This window comes from Loxodonta africana, chromosome 3 (assembly GCF_030014295.1).
Source record: "Loxodonta africana isolate mLoxAfr1 chromosome 3, mLoxAfr1.hap2, whole genome shotgun sequence".
NCBI classification, from domain to species: Eukaryota; Metazoa; Chordata; class Mammalia; order Proboscidea; family Elephantidae; genus Loxodonta; species Loxodonta africana.
Window position 1 is genome coordinate 134,210,989 of NC_087344.1, and position 22,531 is coordinate 134,233,519.

At 38.8% G+C, this 22,531-nt stretch overlaps 1 protein-coding gene across 1 annotated transcript in view; it reads right to left on the reverse strand.

Moving 5' to 3' along the window:
- Positions 1 to 847: 847 nt before the first annotated feature.
- LOC100663607 (guanylate-binding protein 4-like) overlaps positions 848 to 22,531 on the reverse strand; it is a 36,210-nt gene continuing 14,526 nt past the window's right edge. The window contains exons 4-11 of the mRNA XM_023549397.2: positions 18,991 to 19,100; positions 18,593 to 18,789; positions 16,665 to 16,910; positions 15,310 to 15,590; positions 8,388 to 8,600; positions 7,340 to 7,442; positions 6,647 to 6,834; positions 848 to 5,738 (exon numbers count right to left, since the gene is read on the reverse strand). Coding sequence (XP_023405165.2) covers positions 5,538 to 5,738; positions 6,647 to 6,834; positions 7,340 to 7,442; positions 8,388 to 8,600; positions 15,310 to 15,590; positions 16,665 to 16,910; positions 18,593 to 18,789; positions 18,991 to 19,100 — 1,539 coding nt within the window. The 3' untranslated portion in view covers positions 848 to 5,537. The remainder of the gene's footprint in view (positions 5,739 to 6,646; positions 6,835 to 7,339; positions 7,443 to 8,387; positions 8,601 to 15,309; positions 15,591 to 16,664; positions 16,911 to 18,592; positions 18,790 to 18,990; positions 19,101 to 22,531) is intronic.

The following is a 22,531-nucleotide window of genomic DNA, read 5'->3' on the forward strand; positions in this document are numbered from 1 at the left end:
TTTTGGCTATTATTTTCATGGAATATATATTTCCATTCTTTCACATTCAACCTATTTGTGTCCTTGGGCCTAAGGCATGTCTCTTATAAACAGCGTATATTTGGATCATGCTTTTTAGTCATTTGGCCACTCTGCCTTTTGAATGGAGTATTTAGTACATTTGTGTTCATTGTAATTGCTGATCAGGAAGGATATACTTCTGCCATTTTGTTATTGGTTTTTCATGTGTCTTAAGCCTCTTTGTCTATTTTCTCTAATAGTACAAACTTTTGTGTTTTGTTACAGCTGAAAATTTCTCAACTCTGATGATTCCCTTCTCCTTTCCTTTTGTGTATATTTTCAGATTTTTTTTTAGCAGTTATCATGACTATTACATTGAACATCTTGCATTTATAACATCCTAGAACAAATGGATAGCAACTTACTTCAGTAACATACAAATTCTCTATACCTATAGCATTCTTCCCTTCCCCATTTTGTCGTTGTTATCACCAATCACATCTTTATACATCATGTGCCCTATAACATAATTTTATACTTGCTTTTAGACATTTGTCATTATAAAGCATGAAGGATATAAAAATTAGAATTATCAAGAAAAAAACTTTAGCACTAGTTCTTATACCTGCCCATGCAATTATCTTTACTGGAGATCTTTCTATTTATGGCTTTGACTTACTTTCTAGTGTCCTTTCTTCTCCGTCTGAAGGACTTCCGTTACATTTTTGTTGGGTCTCTCAGGTAGTATGAAATCTCATGGCCTTTGTTTATCTGGAAATGTTTTAATTTCATCCTCAGTCTTGAAGAAGAGTTTTGCCAGATATGATATGGTATTCTTGGTTGACAGTTTTTCCTTCTTTTTTTTTTTTCTCTCAGCACTTTAAATATATCTTTCCATTGCCTTCTGGCCTCCAAGATTTCTGAGGAGAAATTGGCTGTTAATCTTCTCGGGGACTCTTTATATGTGATGGTTTGCTTCTCTCTTTTTTTTTTCAGAATTCTCACTTTATTTTTTGAGAATCTGACTATAATGTGTCTCATAGTAGACCTTTTTGGGTAGATCCTGCTTGGAGTTCATTGAGCTTCTTGGATTTATAAGTTTACATCCTTTGTCAGAGTTGGAAAAATTTCAGCCATCATGTCTTCATCTTTTTGCCCCTTTCTCTATCTCATCTCCTTTTTGGATTCCTATGATGCATATTCATTCTCCTGGTGTTGTCCTATAGTTCCATTAAACTGTGTTCAGCAGTTTTGAGCCTCCTTCCTGGTTGCTGTTTAGCCTTCTGTAATTTCAACTATCTTATCTTGTAGTTTGCTGATTCTTTCTTCTAACTGATCAAATCTGTTGTTAAATCTTTTTATTTCAGCTATCATCTCTCAGTTCCAGTATTTCTGTTTGGTTTGTTTTTAGTGTGTTTCTCTTTTTTTAAATCCTTGTTTGGTTCATGCAATATTTTCCTGATTTCTTTTAGATCTTTGTGTTTACCTTTAATGCTTTGAGTATGTTTAATAGTGTTGTATTATGTTCTTACATTTTGTTCATTATTTGGGCCTTCATAGATGCAGTTCCACTTCCTTTGTCTCGGTATTTGGATGCACCATTGTTTTCATTCTTTTTGTGTGTGCCTTGTGATTTTTTGTTGGGACTTTGGAATTTCACAACGTGTTAACTTTCTCAATTACCCCCATAATTTGGTGTATTTTTCCAGAGCTACATTCTGGAAGAAATTTTAGGCAGGCAGAGTCTTTGGATCTTGCTTACTACTACTTCTTCCTTGCTATGGTGACTTTGTCTCCCTGTCTGTTTTAATTAGGATTTCGAAGTTCTAGATGTTGGTTTTGAATTTTCAATGTCTCCCAAACATAACAGAGAACATACACTAATTGATCTATCCACCAGGGGATTCTGTCTTCTCCTTACAGTTATTGCTCCCACCCCTGCTCTATTTCTGCCATCACATTTTCAATCAGAAAGTCCACACATAATGAGCCCCTTCTAGGGATGAGTGCTGTCTTCAGGTTTTGCCTGAGGCTTCCTTCCTTGTTCTGTGGTGGCACACTTATATCTGAAGTGGCAATCAGGGGAAGCAAGCACAGTCAGACTTTGTTCCATGTCGGGGGGGAGGGGAGACACTACCCAGAAAAATCCCCTGGACATCTGTCTTGTTGATCTTAGAGGCTCGTGCCTTTCGCATTTGCACAGGGAAGCAGTGTGTGCCTGGGGTCATGGACTCCATTTAAGACACCGACTTCATAGCTCATAGCAGCCACAGCCAGCAGTTCTCAGTGCTAACTTAGGGGGAGGGGGCAGACAGACCCAAATGGACTTCCAGGGCGATCTGTTACTGTTTTCAGAGCTCCAGTAGCAGTGTGGTGGCTGGGGGAGCAGGCCTCACTTAAGGCATCCACTTTCTAGCTCAAAGCAGCCACAGTCAGCTGTTCTCAGTGCTGACTGGTGGGGTAGACAGACTTGAACAGACCCTCAGGGAGATCTGGCTTATTGATTTCAGGCCTGAGCTATTGGATTTTCCGTGTGCACAGGCAGGCAGTGTTTTGGCTGTGGCATCAGGATTCACTGCAGGGGTACTTCTGTAGAGCTTCTGTAGCTATAGTAGTTTGTAGCAACTGACAGTTACCAGAAGGGGGAGAGGAGGCATACTCTGAAAGAACCTGCAGGGAGGACTACCTTGTTGATTTCAGAGCAGAAGTTAGGCACTTTCATCTTTGCCCAGGCAGGGTGTATGTTTCCTGGGATAGCAAACTCTTTTACTGAGGCTGCTTCCTTAGTTTACATCAGCTGGTAGTATATGCGTGTGGCTGGGTGGGAGGGGCAGAGACAGTGTAAGAAGCAGTGTTACTGCATATGTGGCTGGTCTTTAATTTGTGTCCAACTGCAGTTCTCTTCTGCTCTCCTCTGCTCACCGATTCAGAGTCCTTCAAGGCTGAGCACAGTTTTCTTAGTGTGCTTTTGGGGGAAGGTGAAAACTTAAACCTGTTAATCTGCCATCTTCCCAGAATTCCTGTTTCTATCTACACTTATTAAACTCAGTATTTTAATTTAAAATGACTTCAAGTTTTGTTTTCGCATCTGGTAGTGAAATTCTATTCCAATACATTGTTTTGCATCCTCTTATTAACCAATTTCTCTGAGTGAAAATTAGGATGACCTGTTGAGATTCCTCCAGAATCCTGTTATAACAGTATTGGACATAGCAGGCAAATATAAATTGATTTGTAGGTAATTAAATTATTTACAATTTATACTAATTTAAAAATAACTTATAGATAATTTATAGTTATAGATTTTTATATAGCCTCGTACATAATTTGAAAAACATATTCCCTTGGCCTTTTGACCCTAAGGAAAGACATTATTGTCAAAAATCTAAACTCTTCCTCTCCTCTGTGAAGATAGTTTTTGAATTCATTTATTTTGACTATTTGTTAAGATATTCCTGTCGGATGTGTATTTTGCAGACAGGGAAAAGAATATAATAAGAAATAGTAGCTTCTCTCAATCTGTCATCTCATTGTATGTACTATGGTATGAAGAAATTGCTATATTGATCCACAGAATTGTGGCCTATTCTGGAGCCAGGACTACTGGGGAAAGGCCACGAATGCTGAGAAATTGTCCTGAAGAGAACACTTAAAAGACACGGTAAGGCCAAATCTCCTGAGTGAGTGTTAGAGGAAGAGAAAAATGGTGGACTACATTTCAAATTCAATTTAAATGTATACTATTTTTTGTCCCAATATGTGGCTTAAGACCCCCCAGAACCATATTAAATTATTATGGTGATACTGACTCTCAAGCGCATGACAGTAAGAATCATCGTTAACCATGATTTTGACAATTGAAAAATAGTGTCTATTTTTATCATGCCAAGGTCACCTTCCTCACTTTTAATTTTTCTAAAAATTTTTCAGTATGTTTTGCCATTACTTGAAAATATTTTTAAATCATAAAAATAATGCAAGCACAAGCAAAAAACCATAATGTAGTTTACAAAAGTAGAAGACTTAAAATGGCCTAAGTTTAAACACTTAGAATCTAACCTCCACAAAATCTGGGTGAAAGCCATTAGTGGTGCTGGGTTAATATACAGTTCAAGCGTATCATTAAGGATCCTGATTTCTTTCTCTTTTTTCCTGACTACTGTTTTCTTATTTTCTTAGGACAGCTGCCTTCATGTTTTCAAAATGGATGCTTTTGTTCTGAGTACTAAATGTGGACTCAACATACTGAGAAAGAAAATGTACTGTTTATTCCCATGTGTCCTTTCTTCTCTGTGAATGCAGTTCCCCAGAAGCCCTGCAACAGCCCTAAGACCACAGTGAAGAGGACTGAAATGGCTTCAATTTACCGAAACCAATTACAATTCTCAATTTTATATGTATCGATGAACTTCCTACTTTATCAAGTAAGGAAATTAGTACTTCTACACATTCCTTCCCCTCTCCTAGTAAATAATACAGAAATGTAGCTTCACAATTAAAGAATATTACACCATAAAATAAGATGTGTTTATTCCAGGAAGGAAAGACCAAAGTCTTAAATGACCAGTTGGTAAGGCTTGATTAAATTCCTAAAGAATTAAAAGACATCCCTTCCGTTCATTACCTGAATGCTTGGGTTAGAAGTATTTGTTTGTACAATTATATCTAAAGCATCCAAGATCTACCCTGGCTTCGCTTGATATCCTCATCACTATTTTGCAGATTGAGTAGAGCAATTCACTGCCCCGACTACACCCTCCTGTATACGTTCAGGCAAAGTTTTCCTAGTAAAGGCTGATCAATCTTTACCAGCGGCTTTACATGTGGCTACCTGTTGTCCAAATACCATTTACTGATTAATTCGTGTTCCTTCACTAATCTGAAACACTAAATTTATCATACACTAAATTTCTGTATGACTTTGCATTGATTTCTAGACTTTCAAGTCTGTTATATTGCTGTTTGAGTATTAAGATACCAGCACTACTGCGCTAATTGTAGAGATGTTTTAATGTATGGTTAGAGCTGGTCCCCCCTCATTTTTTTCCAAATTGCATTGGATATTTTTGTTTGTGGTTTTCCCTACAAACTTTAAAATAAATTGGCCTACTTCCAAAAAAAGGTGTGATATATTTATTTGAATCATGCTAAGTGTATATGTTGACTTATAGCATATTGACATTACTATTTTGTCCATTTTTATTAGTTTTTGTATCCTTTAGTAACATTTTAAATATTTCTTCATAGTAATTGTACATTCTTCTTGGTAATTATATTCCACCATATTTTTTTTGTTTTGATGGTATTGCAAATTTGATATTCGCTTCTATTACACCTTCTAACTTATTTTTTCTCATTTCTTTAAATTTATTCTATTTTAATTTTGTCCTTGTTTATGGTAGTCTCTTATATTGTCTAGAAATTACTTTTTATTTTTAAACTTTTGTTAAATGAAACTCACATGACATATATACTTCAAAAATGAGTCACAACATAAACAAAAGAATCTTCGTTGTATAATTTCCTTAACAAGAATTCTAAGGCAAGAAAAGCCCTAGTGCAAGTGGCAGCAGACATAGTGCTCCCCGTAATATTGGCGCAGCAGCATCAAGTACCTCTGAAACCCCGGAGAATTTATTTTTCTTTGTTGTTTTAATCTCTTCTCGTAGTTGATTTATCTGTTCGTTTAATATCTCAGATTGCTTTTTAAATCCTTCAACCATCAGCTCTCTCTGCAACTATAAAGAGGCAAGGATACATTTTTAAAATCTCCAGTTTTGAAGCGTCCCGGTTGTGTCAGGTTTACAACCTCATTGGGTATAAGCACGTGTGTCTATTTTTCTACCACCATCGAGGGCTCTTTGATGAATCTGTCCAATTCTCTATACATTTGGACCTGGATAGTCAGAGTATCCATAGTCAATACCAACCTAAGATTCTCTCAGGAATACCTCAATTAAAATGAGGAGAGGTCAAAGTTCGGTCAGGCCTGAAAATGATTCCCATAATGAGTTCCAGCCCAAATGATGCCCTTTCAGATGGAATGTAGGTTGATAGGACTTAATTTTCAGTTTCACCCAAGGGAGCATGCTACACATATCTAATAAATAATGGGAATTGCTGACCCTATAGATAACACTCATTATCAACCTGTATGTTGCGACAAGGAAAAAATTTTCCTCTGTGCTTTACAGGGTGACTCAGGCAGATTCAAACAAATGCAACCAGTTTTAGAGCTTCAGGACTCTTGCATTTCATATGAGGCCAAATCAGGTACTTTCAGGACCAGATGGATCTATTTTAGGTTTCTTTGATGTACCACTAAGAATACTAAGGACTATAGGATGAGAGGCCCAAGATCATATTCAACTGGGGCACGATAAGACCATCCTATAATCAACACAAATAGCAGCCCAAAGACCTGGGAGATGTTATTCATTCTCTCCAAAGGCTAACACTAGAGAAGGTGCACAGTCTTGTGGATGTTATGACTTCAGCTGGATCCGAATGGATTTGTTGTTTTAGTGAATCATATGATGTTTACATTTCTTTAGGCTCATAAATGTGTTTCAAATTTTGACTCTCCCCTTTCTGATGTACCAGAGCACTGCTTGTCACGCACTGCCCGGGCCCAGGAGAGACTTACCTGCAGCTTATGCTCCAACATCTTTTCCTGCATTTTCAGAGAGCTTTCTCTTTCCCTCTGTAGTTTCCTTTCTAATTGCTTCATGTTTTCCTCAAAGCTCCTCTGTAGGTCCTTTATCTGCTGATTCTGATATTCACCTTTTAGCATCTCCTGATTCTTCTCAGCTTCCTCTATCCTCGCCTTCAACACTGTTCCACAAAGGTTTTAAAGAGGAAAGAAAAAAATAGTCAGGGTGGCACAGTGGTTAAGAGCTTGGCTGCTGACCAAAAGGTGGGCAGTTCAAGTCCACCAGCTGCTCCTTGGAAACCCTACGGGGCAGTTTTACTAAGTATTAGAGGATAGCTATGAGCTGGGATCAACTCGACGGCAACGGGTTTGTTTTTTTGGTTTGTGCTCTGTTTTTTTCTTTTAATCTGATATCAGAGACGCTAAATTGAAGGGAGGGTTTGACATCTCTCAATTCTCCCAATATCCAGACCATCAAGGACACTTTTCAGAATGTGATGGGAAAGGCACTGCCTGTCTGGCTGGACATACAACCACAACTCCTTTCATTATTTTCAGGTTGAGCAGAGTGTATGTTCTGCAGAAGCAGAGACATCTTACTGTTTCAGGAAGCTCTTCTTTTCCGATCTGTCACAGGGAATTGCAGGAGCCTCCCCACCCTACTGTGACTGAACACGGCCTGCATACCTGCTTTGGCCTTCTCTGCATCAGAGACGGCTCTATCTGACTGCAATATGGATTCTTCTATTGGCACTTGACGCTGCAGGAAGCTCAGGAGAATCTCATTTGCCTGAGGAACAAAAAGGAGCCAAGGTATAGTCTTTTGTTGTAAATTATTGTTGGATAAAACCCCAGGCATGACTCTGTAAACCTTTCAAGCTATTTAGGATCCCCTAGTACTTCCTTTCTTTCTGTAACCACAATATAAATTTCATGTGCATTTGTGAGACATGAAAACCCTCCATTATAGCATTATAGCCTACTTCCTATCTCTCAAGCCTCCTCTCCAAGTTTACAGTTATATAAACACATAACCTCTTGTGTTTTCATATTTTGCATACTGTATTTTCTGCTTCAATGCTAACAACCCATTATGAACCGGGATAACATCTATTGATACTTCATCTTGTACCTCCTATCTCCTTTTCCAGAAAGCTTTCCTAAGCCACCTTCCCAAATTCTAAAGGTCACTAAGTACTAGGTACTGCCCTACCAGCTGTATCACCTACTGGTCGTTGGACCTTAGACAACTTGATAATACAACAAAGCACCTAAGACCATGACTGCTAAAGAAATAGAGTGCTCTATATGTGTTGACTATCACCATCATCATTATTATCATATTCTGTGCATGGCAGTATGATAACTCCTAGTGCACTGTATTCAATTGACTATACATTTGTCTTTATTTTAGGTAATATAAATACCTTACAAACAAAATTGAACTCAATCTTTATATCACCTGTATTTAGAACAAAAACTCTCACGTTGCATGGTAATGAAAGAAATGTTCTCTTTCATTTCAATTCCTGATTCTAATTCCTTTCCTTGGGAGAAAATATTCTTGTCTCTTCAAGAGAACCTAATTGTAGATATAAAAACTGAAGGTGTTGAGATATCCCTGTGCTCTGCTTTGTCTCTACAGCAGATATAGTCATCTTAGATTTTCAGAAGGCAAGACAAAGACTCTAAACCTCAACTTGGCTGGACTTCCTTCCGTCCTTTTATTCCTTACCTTAACTCCTTTCCTGGGCACTTGGGCATAGTCCTGCTCAATTTTCTTCTTTACTTCTAAGTAGAGACTGTATCCTCCAGGAACAGAAAAAGTTCTTCTTGAAATACTTTCTATCAGGGGCTCAGAAAGCTGCTTAAGTACAGCCTGGCAGTATTTGTCAGATGCCTCTTCATTCTGCATTGTGAAATCCTCCTTCTTTTTCTTTATGGTTTCCTGCAGGGAAATGTAGAGAAATACAATGGAAGGATGCTGTTACTCAGGATTATCCAATTGTGGACTTCTTGGAAAAAAGCAGCCTGACAGCTTCACAGCGGAGCAGGACATGGAAAGGATAGGATCAGAAGACATGTGGTACTTCCAGTTTTGACTAATTCTCTGTGGGATCTTTTGAACATCCTTAACTCTTTTGGGATTAGATTCATCATATGTAAAATGGTGGGTGTCGATGACTTCAACTCCATGATTTTTTTAAGCTATAGTATGATTCCACCACTCCTCTGACAGTTGGTAGTACTGTGATGGCTTGAATGTTGCTGTAATGCTGGGGGCTAAGTAACTGGCATTTCAAATACTAACATAAAGATGGAGTAAAAGAGCTGCGCAGAAGATTTCAAATAGCTGCTATACAAAACAAAATAATGTATTATAATGAAATGTGCAAGAGTTGGAGTTAGAAAACCAGAGGGAAGAACACACTTAGCATTCCTCACACAGAAAGAACTAACAAAAATTCAAGCCAAAAGTTGTAACATTGAAAGGTTCTATGGGTAAAACATTGAACAACGTAGGAAGCATCAAAAGAACACAGAAGGAATACCCAGAGTCAGTGTACCGAAAAGAATTGGCTGATGTTCAGCTGTTTCAGGAGGTAGCATATGATCAAGAACCAATGGTACTGAAGGAAGGAGTACAAGCTGCACTGAAGGCGTTGGTGAAAAACAAGGTTCTAGAAATTGACAGAATATCAGTTGAGATATTTCAACAAACGGATGCAATGGTGGAACTGCGCACTCATTTATGCCAAGAAATTTGGAAGACAGTTACCTGGCTAACTGACTGGAAGAGATCCATATTTGTGCCCATTCCAATGAAAGATCATCCAACAGAATAAGGAAATTATCAAACAATACAATTAATATCACACACAAGTAAAATATTGCTAATGATAATTCAAAAGCGGTTGCAGGAGTAAATCAAAAGGCAGCTGCCAGAAATTCAAGCCAGATTCAGAAGAGGTCATAGAACAAAAAAAAATATCATTGCTGATATCAGATGGATCATGGCTGAAAGCACAGAATACCAGAAAGATGTTTACCTGTGTTTTATTGACTGTGCAAAAATATTTTACTGTGTGGATCAGAACAAATTATGGGTAACATTGTGAAGAATGGGAATTTCTGAACACTTAATTACGCTCAAGAAGAACCTATACATAGACCAGGGGGCAGTTGTTCGAACAGGACAAGGGGATACCATATAGTTTAAGATATGGAAAGTTGTTCATCAGGGTGGTATCCTTTCACCATACTTATTCGGTCTGTATGCTGAGTAAACAATCTGAGAAGTTGGAATATGTGAAGAAGAATGTGGGATTAGTATTGGAGGAAGACTCATTAACAACCCGTGACATGCAGATAACACAACCTTGCCTGCTGAAAGTGAAGAGGACTTGGAGCACTTACTGTTGAAGATCAAAGACTACAGCCTTCAGTGTGGATTACACCTCAACATAAAGAAAACAAAATTCTCACCATTGGACCAATAAGCAATATCATGATAAATGGAGAAAAGATTGAAGTTATCAAAGATATCGTTTTACTTGTATCCACAATCAATGACCATGGAAGCAGCAGTCAAGGAATTAACTTATGTATTGCATTGGGCAAATCTGTGCAAAAGACCTCATTAACTTTTTTTTTTTTTATTAACTTTTATTGAGCTTCAAGTGAACATTTACAAATCAAGTCAAACTGTCACATATAAGTTTATATACACCTTACTCCGTACACCCACTTGCTCTCCCCCTAATGAGTCAGCCCTTCCAGTCTCTCCTTTCATGACAATTTTGCCAGCTTCCAACTCTCTCTATCCTCCCATCCCCCCTCCAGACAGGAGATGCCAACACAGTCTCAACTGTCCACCGGATACAAATAGCTCACTCTTCATCAGCATCTCTCTCCTACCCACTGTCCAGTCCCTTTCATGTCTGATGAGTTGTCTTTGGGAATGGTTCCTGTCCTGGGCCAACAGAAGGTTTGGGGACCATGACCGCCGGGATTCCTCTAGTCTCAGTCAGACCATTAAGTCTGGTCTTTTTATGAGAATTTGGGGTCTGCATCCCACTGATCTCCTGTTCCCTCAGGGGTTCTCTGATGTGCTCCCTGTCAGGGCAGTCATCGATTGTGGCCGGGCACCAACTCGTTCTTCTGGTCTCAGGATGATGTAGGTCTCTGATTCATGTGGCCCTTTCTGTCTCTTGGGCTCTTAGTTGTCGTGTGACCTTGGTGTTCTTCATTCTCCCTTGCTCCAGGTGGGTTGAGACCAATTGATACATCTTAGATGGCCGCTTGTTAGCATTTAAGACCCCAGACGCCACATTTCAAAGTGGGATGCAGAATGTTTTCATAATAGAATTATTTTGCCAATTGACTTAGAAGTCCCCTCAAACCATGGTCCCCAAACCCCTGCCCTTGCTCCGCTGACCTTTGAAGCATTCATTTTATCCCGGAAACTTCTTTGCTTTTGGTCCAATCCAACTGAGCTGACCTTCCATGTATTGAGTATTGTCCTCCCCTTCACCTAAAGCAGTTCTTATCTACTAACTAATCAGTAAAAAGCCCTCTCCCACCCTCCCTCCCTCTCCCTCTCGTAACCACAAAAGTATGTGTTCTTTTCAGTTTATACTATTTCTCAAGACCTTATAATAGTGGTCTTATACAATATTTGTCCTTTTGCCTCTGACTAATTTCGCTCAGCATAATGTCTTCCAGGTTCCTCCATGTTATGAAATGTTTCACAGATTCGTCACTGTTCTTTATCGATGTGTAGTATTCCATTGTGTGAATATACCACAATTTATTTAACCATTCATCCCTTGATGGACACCTTGGTTGCTTCCAGCTTTTTGCTATTGTAAACAGAGCTGCAATAAACATGGGTGTGCATATATCTGTTTGTGTGAAGGCTCTTATTTCTCTAGTGTTTATTCCGAGGAGTGGGATTTCTGGGTTGTATGGTAGTTCTATTTCTAACTGTTTAAGGCAGCGCCAGATAGATTTCCAAAGTGGTTGTACCATTTTACATTCCCACCAGCAGTGTATAAGAGTTCCAATCTCTCCACAGCCTCTCCAACATTTATGATTTTGTGTTTTTTGGATTAATGCCAGCCTTGTTGGAGTGAGATGGAATCTCATCTTAGTTTTAATTTGCATTTCTCTAATGGCTAATGATCGAGAGCATTTTCTCATGTATGTGTTAGCTGCCTGAATATCTTCTTTAGTGAAGTGTGTGTTCATATCCTTGGCCAATTCTTGATTGGGTTGTTTGTCTTTTTGTGGTTGAGTTTTGACAGAATCATATAGATTTTAGAGATCAGGCGCTGGTTGGAGATGTCATAGCTGAAAATTCTTTCCCAGTCTGTAGGTGGTCTTTTTACTCTTTTGGTGAAGTCTTTAGATGAGTATAGGTGTTTGATTTTTATGAGCTCCCAGTGATCTGGTTTCTCTTCTTCATTTTTGGTAATGTTTTGTATTCTGTTTATGCCTTGTATTAGGGCTCCTAAGGTTGTCCCTATTTTTTCTTCCATGATCTTTATCGTTTTAGACTTTATGTTTATGTCTTTGATCCACTTGGAGTTAGTTTTTGTGCATGGTGTGAGGTATGGGTTCTGTTTCATTTTTTTGCAAATGGATATCCAGTTATGCCAGCACCATTTGTTAAAAAGACTATCTTTTCCCCAATTAACTGACACTGGGCCTTTGTCAAATATCAGCTGCTCATATGTGGATGGATTTATATCTGGGTTCTCAATTCTTTTCCACTGAAGACCTCATTAAATTTTTAAGAAACATAGTTGTCACTTTGAGAATTAAGGTGAGCCTTACCCAAGCCATGGTATTTTCAATCACCTCATATGCATGCAAAAGCTAGATAATGAATGAGGAAGACCAAAGAAGAATCGATGCATTTGTATTATGGTGTTGGTGAAGAATATTGAATATACTATCAGAAGAATGAACAAATCTGTTTTGGAAGAATTATAGGTAGAATTCTCCTTAGAACCAAGAATGGCTAGACTTTGTCTCATGTACTTTGGATATGTTTCAGAAGGGACCAGTCCTTAGAGAAGGATATCATCCTGGGAAAAGTAGATGGTCAGCAAAAAAGGAGAGGTTCCTCAATGAGATGGATAGATCCACTGTCTGCAAAGACGGGCTCAAGGATAGCAATGATTTTGAGGACAGCGCAGGACTACAATGTTTTGTTGTTTTACACATAAGGTTTGTATGAGTCAGAACCAAATTGATGGCACCTAACAATAACAACATCATTAATACCACATGCAAGTAAAATTATGCTGATGATAACTGAAAAGCAGTTGCAGGAGTACATTGACAGGAAAGTGCCAGAAATTCAAGCTGGATTCAGAAGAGGACATGGAACGAGGAATATCGTGGCTGATGTCAAATAGATCTTGGCTTAAAGCAGAGAATAACAGAAAGATGTTTATTTGACTATGCAAAAGAATTCAACTTTGTAGATCATAAGAAATTATGGATAACATTGAGAAGAATGGGAAATCCAGAACACTTAGTTGTGCTCATGCAGAACCTGTACATAGACCAAGAGGCAATTGTTCGAAGAGAATGAGGGGATACCGCATGGTTTAAAATCAGGAAAGGTGTGTCAGTGTTGAATCCTTTCACCATACTTATTCAATCTGTATGGTGAGCAGATAATCTGAGAAGCTGGACTGTCTGAAGAGGAACATGGTATCAGGATTGGAGGAAGACCCATTAACAACCTGTGATATGCAGATGACACAATTTTCCTTGCCGAAAGTGAAGAGGACTTGAAGCACTAACTGATGAAGATTAATCAATCAACCCTCCATTATGGATTACACTCCAACATAAAGAAAACAAAGATTCTCACAACGGGATCTATAAGCAACATTATGATAAATGGAGAAAATATTGATGTTGTCAAAGATTTCATTTTACTTGGATACACAATCAACACCCGTGGAATCAGCAGTTCAGAAACCAAACGACGTATTGCATTGAGCAAATATGCTGCAAAAGGTCTCTTTAAAAAATTAAAAAGCAAAAATATCACCTTTTGGGTTAAGGCGCACCTGACACAAGCCATGGCATTTTCATCATCTTATATGCATGCGAAAGCTAGACAATGAATAAAGAAGACGGAAATAAAGTATAGACTATTGAATATACCAGGGACTGCCAGCAGAATGAACAAATTTGTCTTGGAAAAGTACAGCCAGGATGCTCCTTAGAAATGAGGACGGCCAGGCTTTGCCTCATGCGGTCGGACGTGTTATCAGGTGGGAACAGCCCCGTGAGAAGCACATAATCCTTGGTAAAGCAGAGGGTCAGCAAAAAAAGAGGAAGTCCTTCAACGTGTTGGGTGTAACAATGGGCTCAAATTTAGCCATGATTATGGAGATGGTTCAGGACAGGGCAGTGTTTTGTTCTGTTGCATATAAAGTCAGTATGGGTCAGAATTGACTCATTGGCACCTAACAACAACAGCTACATAATATGATTAACAGTGACCTCACCATCAAAAATAAGCGACAGAGAGTTGACTGTGGTGGAAGTAAAGCTTCCTAGGGAACCTGAGTTGCTATGGATGAAAAAAAAAAAAATATATATATATATATATAGCAACTCGCCCAGTAATGACATCAGTGTACTCTGAACCGAGTTTGGAACCCTTCATGATTTCTTTCAGTGAAGGTTTTAGTGTGGGAATATATACAAACACAAACTTTTTCCTTGCATCCGTAAATTAAAATCCAGCTGGTTTTCCTCAATACGAACTAAGAATTTTTTCTTTTTAGTTTACACTTTACAGTAGTGAAACACAGACTAAAAGAATTTCAGAGAAAGTTCCTGTAGTAAGAAGAAATAAGCTTTTAATCAAATTCTCTGTCCTGTTGGGTTCACATCCTACATAGCCCTTCAGCCGGAGAATATGATGGATTTTACTCCTGTCATTAGGTCATGTTGTATGAAACATGTTGACTTTAAGGAGTGCAAATTACCAAGATGGCCATTTCCTAGTCACATGAACCCTTTAAAAGCAGAAACTTTTCTCCAGCTGGTGGCAGAAGAGGAAGTCAGAGATAGCAGAAATAAAAGGCGGATGTGATGTACCTTTGCTGGCTTGACTGTGGAGGAGGGTACATGGAAAGTTTCCAAAGTAGCCTCTAGTACCTAAGAGTGCCTGCCCCATCCCCCAGCTAACGGTCATTCAAAGAATGGGAACATCGGTTCTACAACAGCGCAGATATGGATTCAGCCAACAATTCGGATGAGTTTAGTGGCTCCCCAGAGCCTCCAGATGAGAACGCAGCTCCTCTGACAACTCATTTTCAGCTTGTGAAACACTGAGCAGAAAACTGGCCAGCTGGTATGGACTCTACTGTACAGAACCCTGAGTTAATAATGTGTGTTGCTTTACAGCTATGTTTGTGATAATTTGTTTATAGTTATTGGAGCTAATAAAGTGCCCATCTTTAGGAAAAAAAGTGAACTGCAGTCCTGCAGAGCCCTGTCACTCACAAGAATCCAGGCTCCTCCTACCATGAGAAGGATATGAGCCATGGGGTCAAAGGTGGACTCCAGGCATCATTTCAGAAGGGCAGGAATAAGGCAGGATAAATATTAAGACACAGTACCATGAGATTCTTCTGGAATTCCCTCTTGTCATCCTTGAAGGAGTGCTCCATGAAGAGTGCAATGGCTTCCCTCTCACAGGCCGCGTGCATATCTAGCAGTTCCTGGAGTGTGTCTGTGGGGAGCCTCAAGCGCTGGGCCATCTGCTTGCTGTAGTGGTCAGCTGCCTTCTGCACGGCTGCTGAGTTCTCACGTTGGGCCAGAGTTGTCACTGCGTTCTCTAAACAAGGCACTGCTCCACTGTTGATAGCATCCACATAGGTCTCCACCAGAGTCCCCAGCCCTGATTGAGACAGGAAATTTATGTATAAAATCGAGTTCTTACCCAATGGTTTACAAGCTTTAGGAATTTGCACTAAGAAAATCACAAAAGCACTGAAGACAATGAACTTTCATTTATTTTCTTCTTTTGTGAATTCATTTCCATCTAAAAACATCATTGTTTTCCTGTCCACTCGTTCATTTTTGTTTTCCCATTCATCACATTATAATTAAAATTACTGATCACAGTCAATATACTCAGGGCTACCCTGAAAATATATTTTCCCATCAAATAAAATAAAAAGGAGTAGATTAGATAGGTGAAATCAAGTCCATGAATAAGACTAGCTACATATTTTGTGTGTCTAAGTACAAAATGAAAATGCAGAACCCATTGTGAAAAAAAAAAAAATCAAGAATTTGATGATGGTGGCCCAAAGCAACACACTAAGCATAGGTCCTTCTGACTTTGGGCTCTCCTGACAATGGGGTACTATGTGACTGCACGGGTCACAGGGCCATGAAAACAGCCCGGTACATAAGATTATATTTAATTTTGTTTCTGGAAGTCTCAGGTGGTATGCAGAGATTCATGACCTGCTACTTATTTTCTGACTGGCTTAAATTCAAAATATGTATTTTCTACACTTATGTATCACATAGGACTTCTCCTCACAACATAGACATTCTCTCTCCAGTACCATTTTGTCTTTTTATAATTGGTGGATTTGGATCTGCAGATACATTGTTGTTGTTAGGTGCAGTCGAGTCTGCTTCGACTCCTACAACCCTACAGGACAGAGTGGAAATGCCCCACACCGTTTCTAAGGAGTGACTGGTGGATTTGAAGTGCCAAGCTTTTTCGTAAGCAGCCCAGCTCTGAACCATTAAGCCAGCAGGCTTTTTATCTATTAGGCTTTGTGGAACACGCATTCATGGGGACTTTAAGAAACACACATTTCAAAGTGTGGCACGAACATGTGCTTCTCCGCATTCACATACAGATGCAAATAACATTACTGACAAACCCACCAAACAATGACAGCTTCACACACACTGATCAACAGAGACTTGCTTTGTGACAAAGGTGACTCACGATTGCCAGTAATGACGATTCCCTCTCTCAGGGTCTTGGTCTCTGCATGGTCCAAGATATAGGAACAGAATTCTTTTAATTTCACCTGGAAATTAAAATCCAGCTTTTCTTCTGGCACTCCTCCAATCTGGCGTAAGAGATTATGCTCACTTGTAGGCTGGTGAAAGACAAAGCACTTCCTTTTGGGGAAGAAATGCCTTATATACTCTCTAGACAGGTTGGAATTTTGGATTTTGGGATTCCTGCCTGCAGAAGTGGAAAAAGAGCAATCATTGAAGGGACGGCCTTCAGGCAAGGGTCCTGTCAACTTTTAATGATCTTCCCATCATTGCAGTTCCCTTGCCTATATATCTCTTTTTATTCAATCATGTAATGCCTGATGGCAAATCAACCTTGTGCCCATCTATCCAAGGCAGCAAAAATACATTTCTGTACAGAGCAGAGACGAGGAAGTACTTCTGGAGAGGAAGGGAAAGCATCGCTCTCAAGTAAGGAAACTTCTGTGTTGTTTCCTCTGCACTTGTAGGGATTCCGGTGGAACAGTAATTAATAAATGTTTATGGAATGATTGCCTAATGGAAAAATTGGTCAGCAGTACCTTTCTGATTCTAGTGTCTCCATGACAGAAATTAAATGTGGGCCTTAAAATAAAGTAATACCAGAAATAAGGGTAAGATACTGCTTTTGAAAACATCAGGCATAAGAGAGATAATACCCAAGTCAGTAATTAAAAAAAAAAAAAATTTTTAGAAGTCATACTCCCCAGAATACAAATACTATAAATATGTTTAGGAATTCCTTCAGTAGAAACCTCCAAAAAGTACGGTTAAACTAATATAACTTGGGCACATCACCAGTTTTCTACGTCGGATTGAATCAGAGTTGACAGTGCCCTATAGAGTGATTTTGTGGAAAACATCATCTGTTCAATAAATACTTGTTGCTAGAATGAATGAAATGAATGCCTAAATTAAAAATAGATATTCTTTCCAGATGCCACAGTTGTCAACCCTCTTAGGTAAGATCTGTGTAATTTTTAATATTAAAATAGTAACATAATGTGTAAGGTTGTCAGAATGAAGAGAGTGAAGTCATGAGAAAGGTAAAATGAAGGATTTGAATGTCTTACTGGGGGTACGTTGAATTTTTTTTTTTTTTCTGGAACACTTATGGTATAAATACCTTTTCTGCGAAAGATACAGCTTTGTGATTTGGTGTTTATTAACTTCCAATAGGATGATCTATTTTTCTCAATGTAAAACAAATGTAGCACTTTTTTAGCACTTAAAAAGGAACATGAGCATGTACGACTTAAGAAGCTAGAGCACTGAATGCAATCTGAAATTTTCTTCTTTTTCATGATATGGTATCAATTGATCTGAAATAATATAATAATAACCCAACATTGGGCCTGAAATTTCCTCAGTAAGCTTAAATGCTAGCAACTAGAGTTTTTCAAGTACACCTAGTCCCTGACTTACCAGGGTTCTGTTCCCACGACTCCATTGTAAGTCAGTTCTGATGTAAGACGAATACCAATTTATTTATATTTTTTAGTTCTCATAGCTTGCTATACAGTAGTGTTTTGAACAGTAAATCATAACATTGAATATCTGTGAGTGAATGTCTGACAATGAAAACATCGGCAACTTAAGTGCTACAACATTGTAAGTAGTACATATCACTAACGACAAGATGTACAGAAAAAAAAAAAAGATGGTGGTAAGTGTGTTTTGTCATAACTCAAATATGTCTTAGATGAGGAATCCATAAAAACTAATCATCAATCAACATTCAAAAATTGCCAGTCACCATTTGCATGAGTCTTAATTGAGTTTCAAATAAAAATTAAAGTTAAGTGCTGATGACAGGGCTTAGTTGATCCCACCACCTAATGAATTTTCACCACCCAGGTCATGCTCTGATACCTGGAATCAGCTTCAAGGCATCCTCCAGGTACTCATCTTCAGTGATGGGGCTTCCATCTATCTCCAACTCCAGGGTGAAATCCCGTACAACCCACACAAAATCTGGAAAGAAACTCACAAACTCAGTGGAATCCTCTACTTCATCAGATCTGGAGGAGGATTTTGCTCTGATTAGCTCTGTTAGTTCAGTCACATAGCTAGGAACTTAGTTAAGGAAGGAGTTGTGGCTGATATAATACCTCTCAGTTCATTTAGAAACACATTTTATAAACATTAACTTCTGCCTTATATCCCCACCTCTTCAACCATAACAGTGGGCCACAGAAAAGGAGAAACTGTCTCAGTTGCCATTCCCATAAACTCAATAAAACATGGTAGTTCAGTTTCTGGCAGGATACTGCAGTTGCTCCAAGGCCTGGTTGTCGATGGTCTTCATGCTGTTGTAGACAAAGGTGCTGCTCAAGAGCACGGCCAGTGCAAAGATCCACGAGTCATTCTTAGGGTCTGCCTAGAAAGTAAATTAGAGTAAGGGACTTGGGAGTCTACTCTTTATTTACTCATTCAGTTGTTTATTCACTAGACCTGGTAGCTCAGTGGTTAAAGTGCTCAACTGCTAACCAAAAGGTTGGCAGTTGAAACCACCAGAGGCTCCATGAGAGAGAGATTTAGCAGTCTGCTTCTGTAGTGATTTCCAGACTTGGAAACCCTATGGGGTCGCTGTCAGTCGAAATCAACTGGATGGCACTGGGTTTGGATTTTTTTTTTAATTGCTGAATAATATGTCTAAGAACACAAATTTCGAAGAGAATGTTGAATTTGAATCCCATTTTTTGTATTTACATTGGCCTTTCTCAGGGTCTCAGGTTTTTTTCAGTAATTAAAAGAAGTGAAGGACACTGTCAATATGCATAATATATATAATACAAGTCCTAGAACTGAATAGGTTTTCAGTAATAAGTGGGTAGTTGTTCCTTGTATAAATTTTATCTATCATGGACTGTATTAGAAATACACTACTATTTCATTAAATTCAGTAAGTATTCACTGAGTGTCTACAAAACGCCCGACACTGCATTTGGTTGTGTGGATACAAAGTTCCATAAGATAGTCTCTGCCCTCAAGATGACAGTATGGGTGGGCCGATACATATGAAAACATAACAGCAAATAAAATAATAACTTCAAGAGTGGAACCAAAACCTAGACTCTAAAAGAAAAAGTGGCAAGTGAAATAAACCAAAACAAGGACTCAGTAAGTTCAGAGACTGCAAGAAGAGACTGTCTTTCTGTGAAATGACAGCAGTAGGTTGAAAATAGCTGAACATGGAAGAGTTCATAGAGTGTCAAGGGAATCATGCTGGTGGAAGGACTAACACAAGGTAAGTCAGGAATATTAGAAAGTGTGATTCTCTAAAGGTGTTTTAAAGTTATTTTATGTAACTGAAGCTGTAGGTAGGTGGGAAAACCTGGTGGCGTAGTGGTTGGCAGTTTGAATCCAGTGGTTGGCAATTTGAATCCACCAGGCCCTCCTTTGAAACTCACTGGGGCAGTTCTACTCTGTCCTATAGGGTCGCTACGAGTCGGAATCAACTTGATGGCAGTGCATTTGGCTTTGGTGGGTAGGTAGGTCGGTAGCAGTGGAAGACAAGGTTGGAGATGAGACTCAAGGTAAGACAAGAAGGTATTTGAAGGCCAGACTAATAGAATTAAATTCTACCCAAGTCACACCACCAGTTCTAAGGTCATGTACGGTATCCCTGCTGCAATTAGTCATTTAATGTTTGGTTTGTTTTGGTTCCTTGAATAATTACAATTTAGATAAAATGAAATAAGTTTAGGGTACATCTTAGTTGTACTTTGGTGATTATTGAGACCTTTAAAACTGAACTTTTAAATTCAGAGTTTCTAAACCTCCCGCCACCCCATCCCACCCTTTTTTTTTTTTTTTTAAGGAATAGAAACCAAAGATCTACTGCTGCTACTTTCAATTTAGACTCAGACTAATATAGAATGAGAAGAAATTATTGATTGCACCAGAAACTATAAAGACAAAATACATAAAATAATTCCATTTACAATGTTTTTCATAGGTGAAGCTCATACTTTTGTAGAGGTCGGTTAAGAATTCAAATCAAAATCCCAGAAGCCTACACTAAAAACTCTATGAATGTTCCTGGTGTAGTTGTTGTTAGGTGCCATTGAGTCAGTTCTAAAAGCGACCCTATGTACCACAGAATGAAAAACTGTCTAGTCTGCACCATGCTCACAATGGTTGTTATGCTTGAGCCCATTGTTGCAGCCACTGTGTCAATCCATCTCGTTGAGGGTCTTCCTCTTTTCCATTGACCCTGTACTTTACCAAGCATGATGTCCTTTTCCAGGCACCAATTACTCCTGACAACCTGTTCAAAGTATGTGAGACACAGTCTCTCCGTCCTTGCTTCTATGGAGCACTCTGGTTGTACTTCTTCCAAGAGGGATTTGTTCATTCTTTCGGCAGTCCGTGGTCTATTCAACATTCTTTGCCAACATTACAATTCAAAGGCGCCAATTTTTCTTTGGTCTTACTTATTCGTTGTCCAGCTTTAGCATGCATATGATACGATTGAAAATACTATGGCTTGGGTCAGGAGCACCTTAGTCTTCAAGATGACATCTTTGCTCTTCAACCCTTTAAAGAGGCCCTTTGCAAAAGATTTGTCCGTTGCAATGCATCTTTTGATTTCTTGACTGCTGCTTCCATGGCTGTTGACCGCGGGTTCAAGGAAAATGAAATCATTGTCAAATTCAATCTTTTCTCAGTTTATCATAATGTTGTTCATTGGTCCAGTTGTGAGGATTTTTTTTTTTTCTCTGTGTTGAGGTGTAATCCATACTGAAGGCTGTGGTCTTTGACCTTCATTAGTAAGTGCTTCAAGTCCTCTTCCCTTTCAGCAAACAAGATTGTGTCATCCGCATAATGCAAATTGCTATTAAGTCTTCCTCCAATCCTGATGCCCCATTCTTCTTCATGTAGTCCAGCTTCTCAGATTATTTGCTCTCATACAAATTGAATAAGTGTGGTGAAAGGATGCAACCCTGATGCACATCTTTCCTGACTTTAAACCATGCAGTATCCCCTTTTTCTGTCTGAACAACTGCCTGTTGATCTATGTACAGGTTCCTAATGAGCACAATTAAGTCTTCCAGAATTCCCATTCTTCTCAATGTTATCCATAATTTTTTTTGACCCACACAGTCGAATGGCTTTGCATAGTCAATAGAACACAAGAAAGCATTCTTCTGGTATTCTCTGCTTTCAGCCGGGATCCATATGACATCAGCAGTGATATCTCTGGTTCAATGCTCTCTTCTGAATCCAACCTGAATTTCTGGCAGTTCCCTGTTGATATACTGCTGTAGCTGCTTTCGAATAATCTTCAGCAAAATTTTGTTTGTGTGTGATATGTATTATATTGTTCAATAATTTCCATATTTGATTGGATCACCTTTCTTGGGACTAGGCATAAATATGGATCTCTCCCAGTCAGTTGGCCAGGTAGTTGTCTTCCAAATTTCTTGGCATAGATGAGTGAGCACTCGCAGTTCTGCATCCGTTTGTTGCAACATCTCAATTGATATTCTGTCAATTCCTGGAGTCTTGATTTTTGCCAGTGCCTTCAGCAAGCAAGTTGGACAATGTTCTGTTGTCATCCATAATATTTTTATTTGCTAATTTTCAGAAGTAGATTACCAGGCCTTTCTTTCTATTCTGTCTCCTTGGACTTCTTCCTTAACACCACATCAGTTCCTGATCATATGCTACCTCTTGAAATGGTTTACTGTCGACCAGTTGTTTTTGGTGTAATGACTCTCTATTCCTTCCATCTTCTTTGATGCTTCCTGCATCGTTTAATATTTTCCCCACAGAATCCTTCACTATTGCAACTTGAGGCTTGAA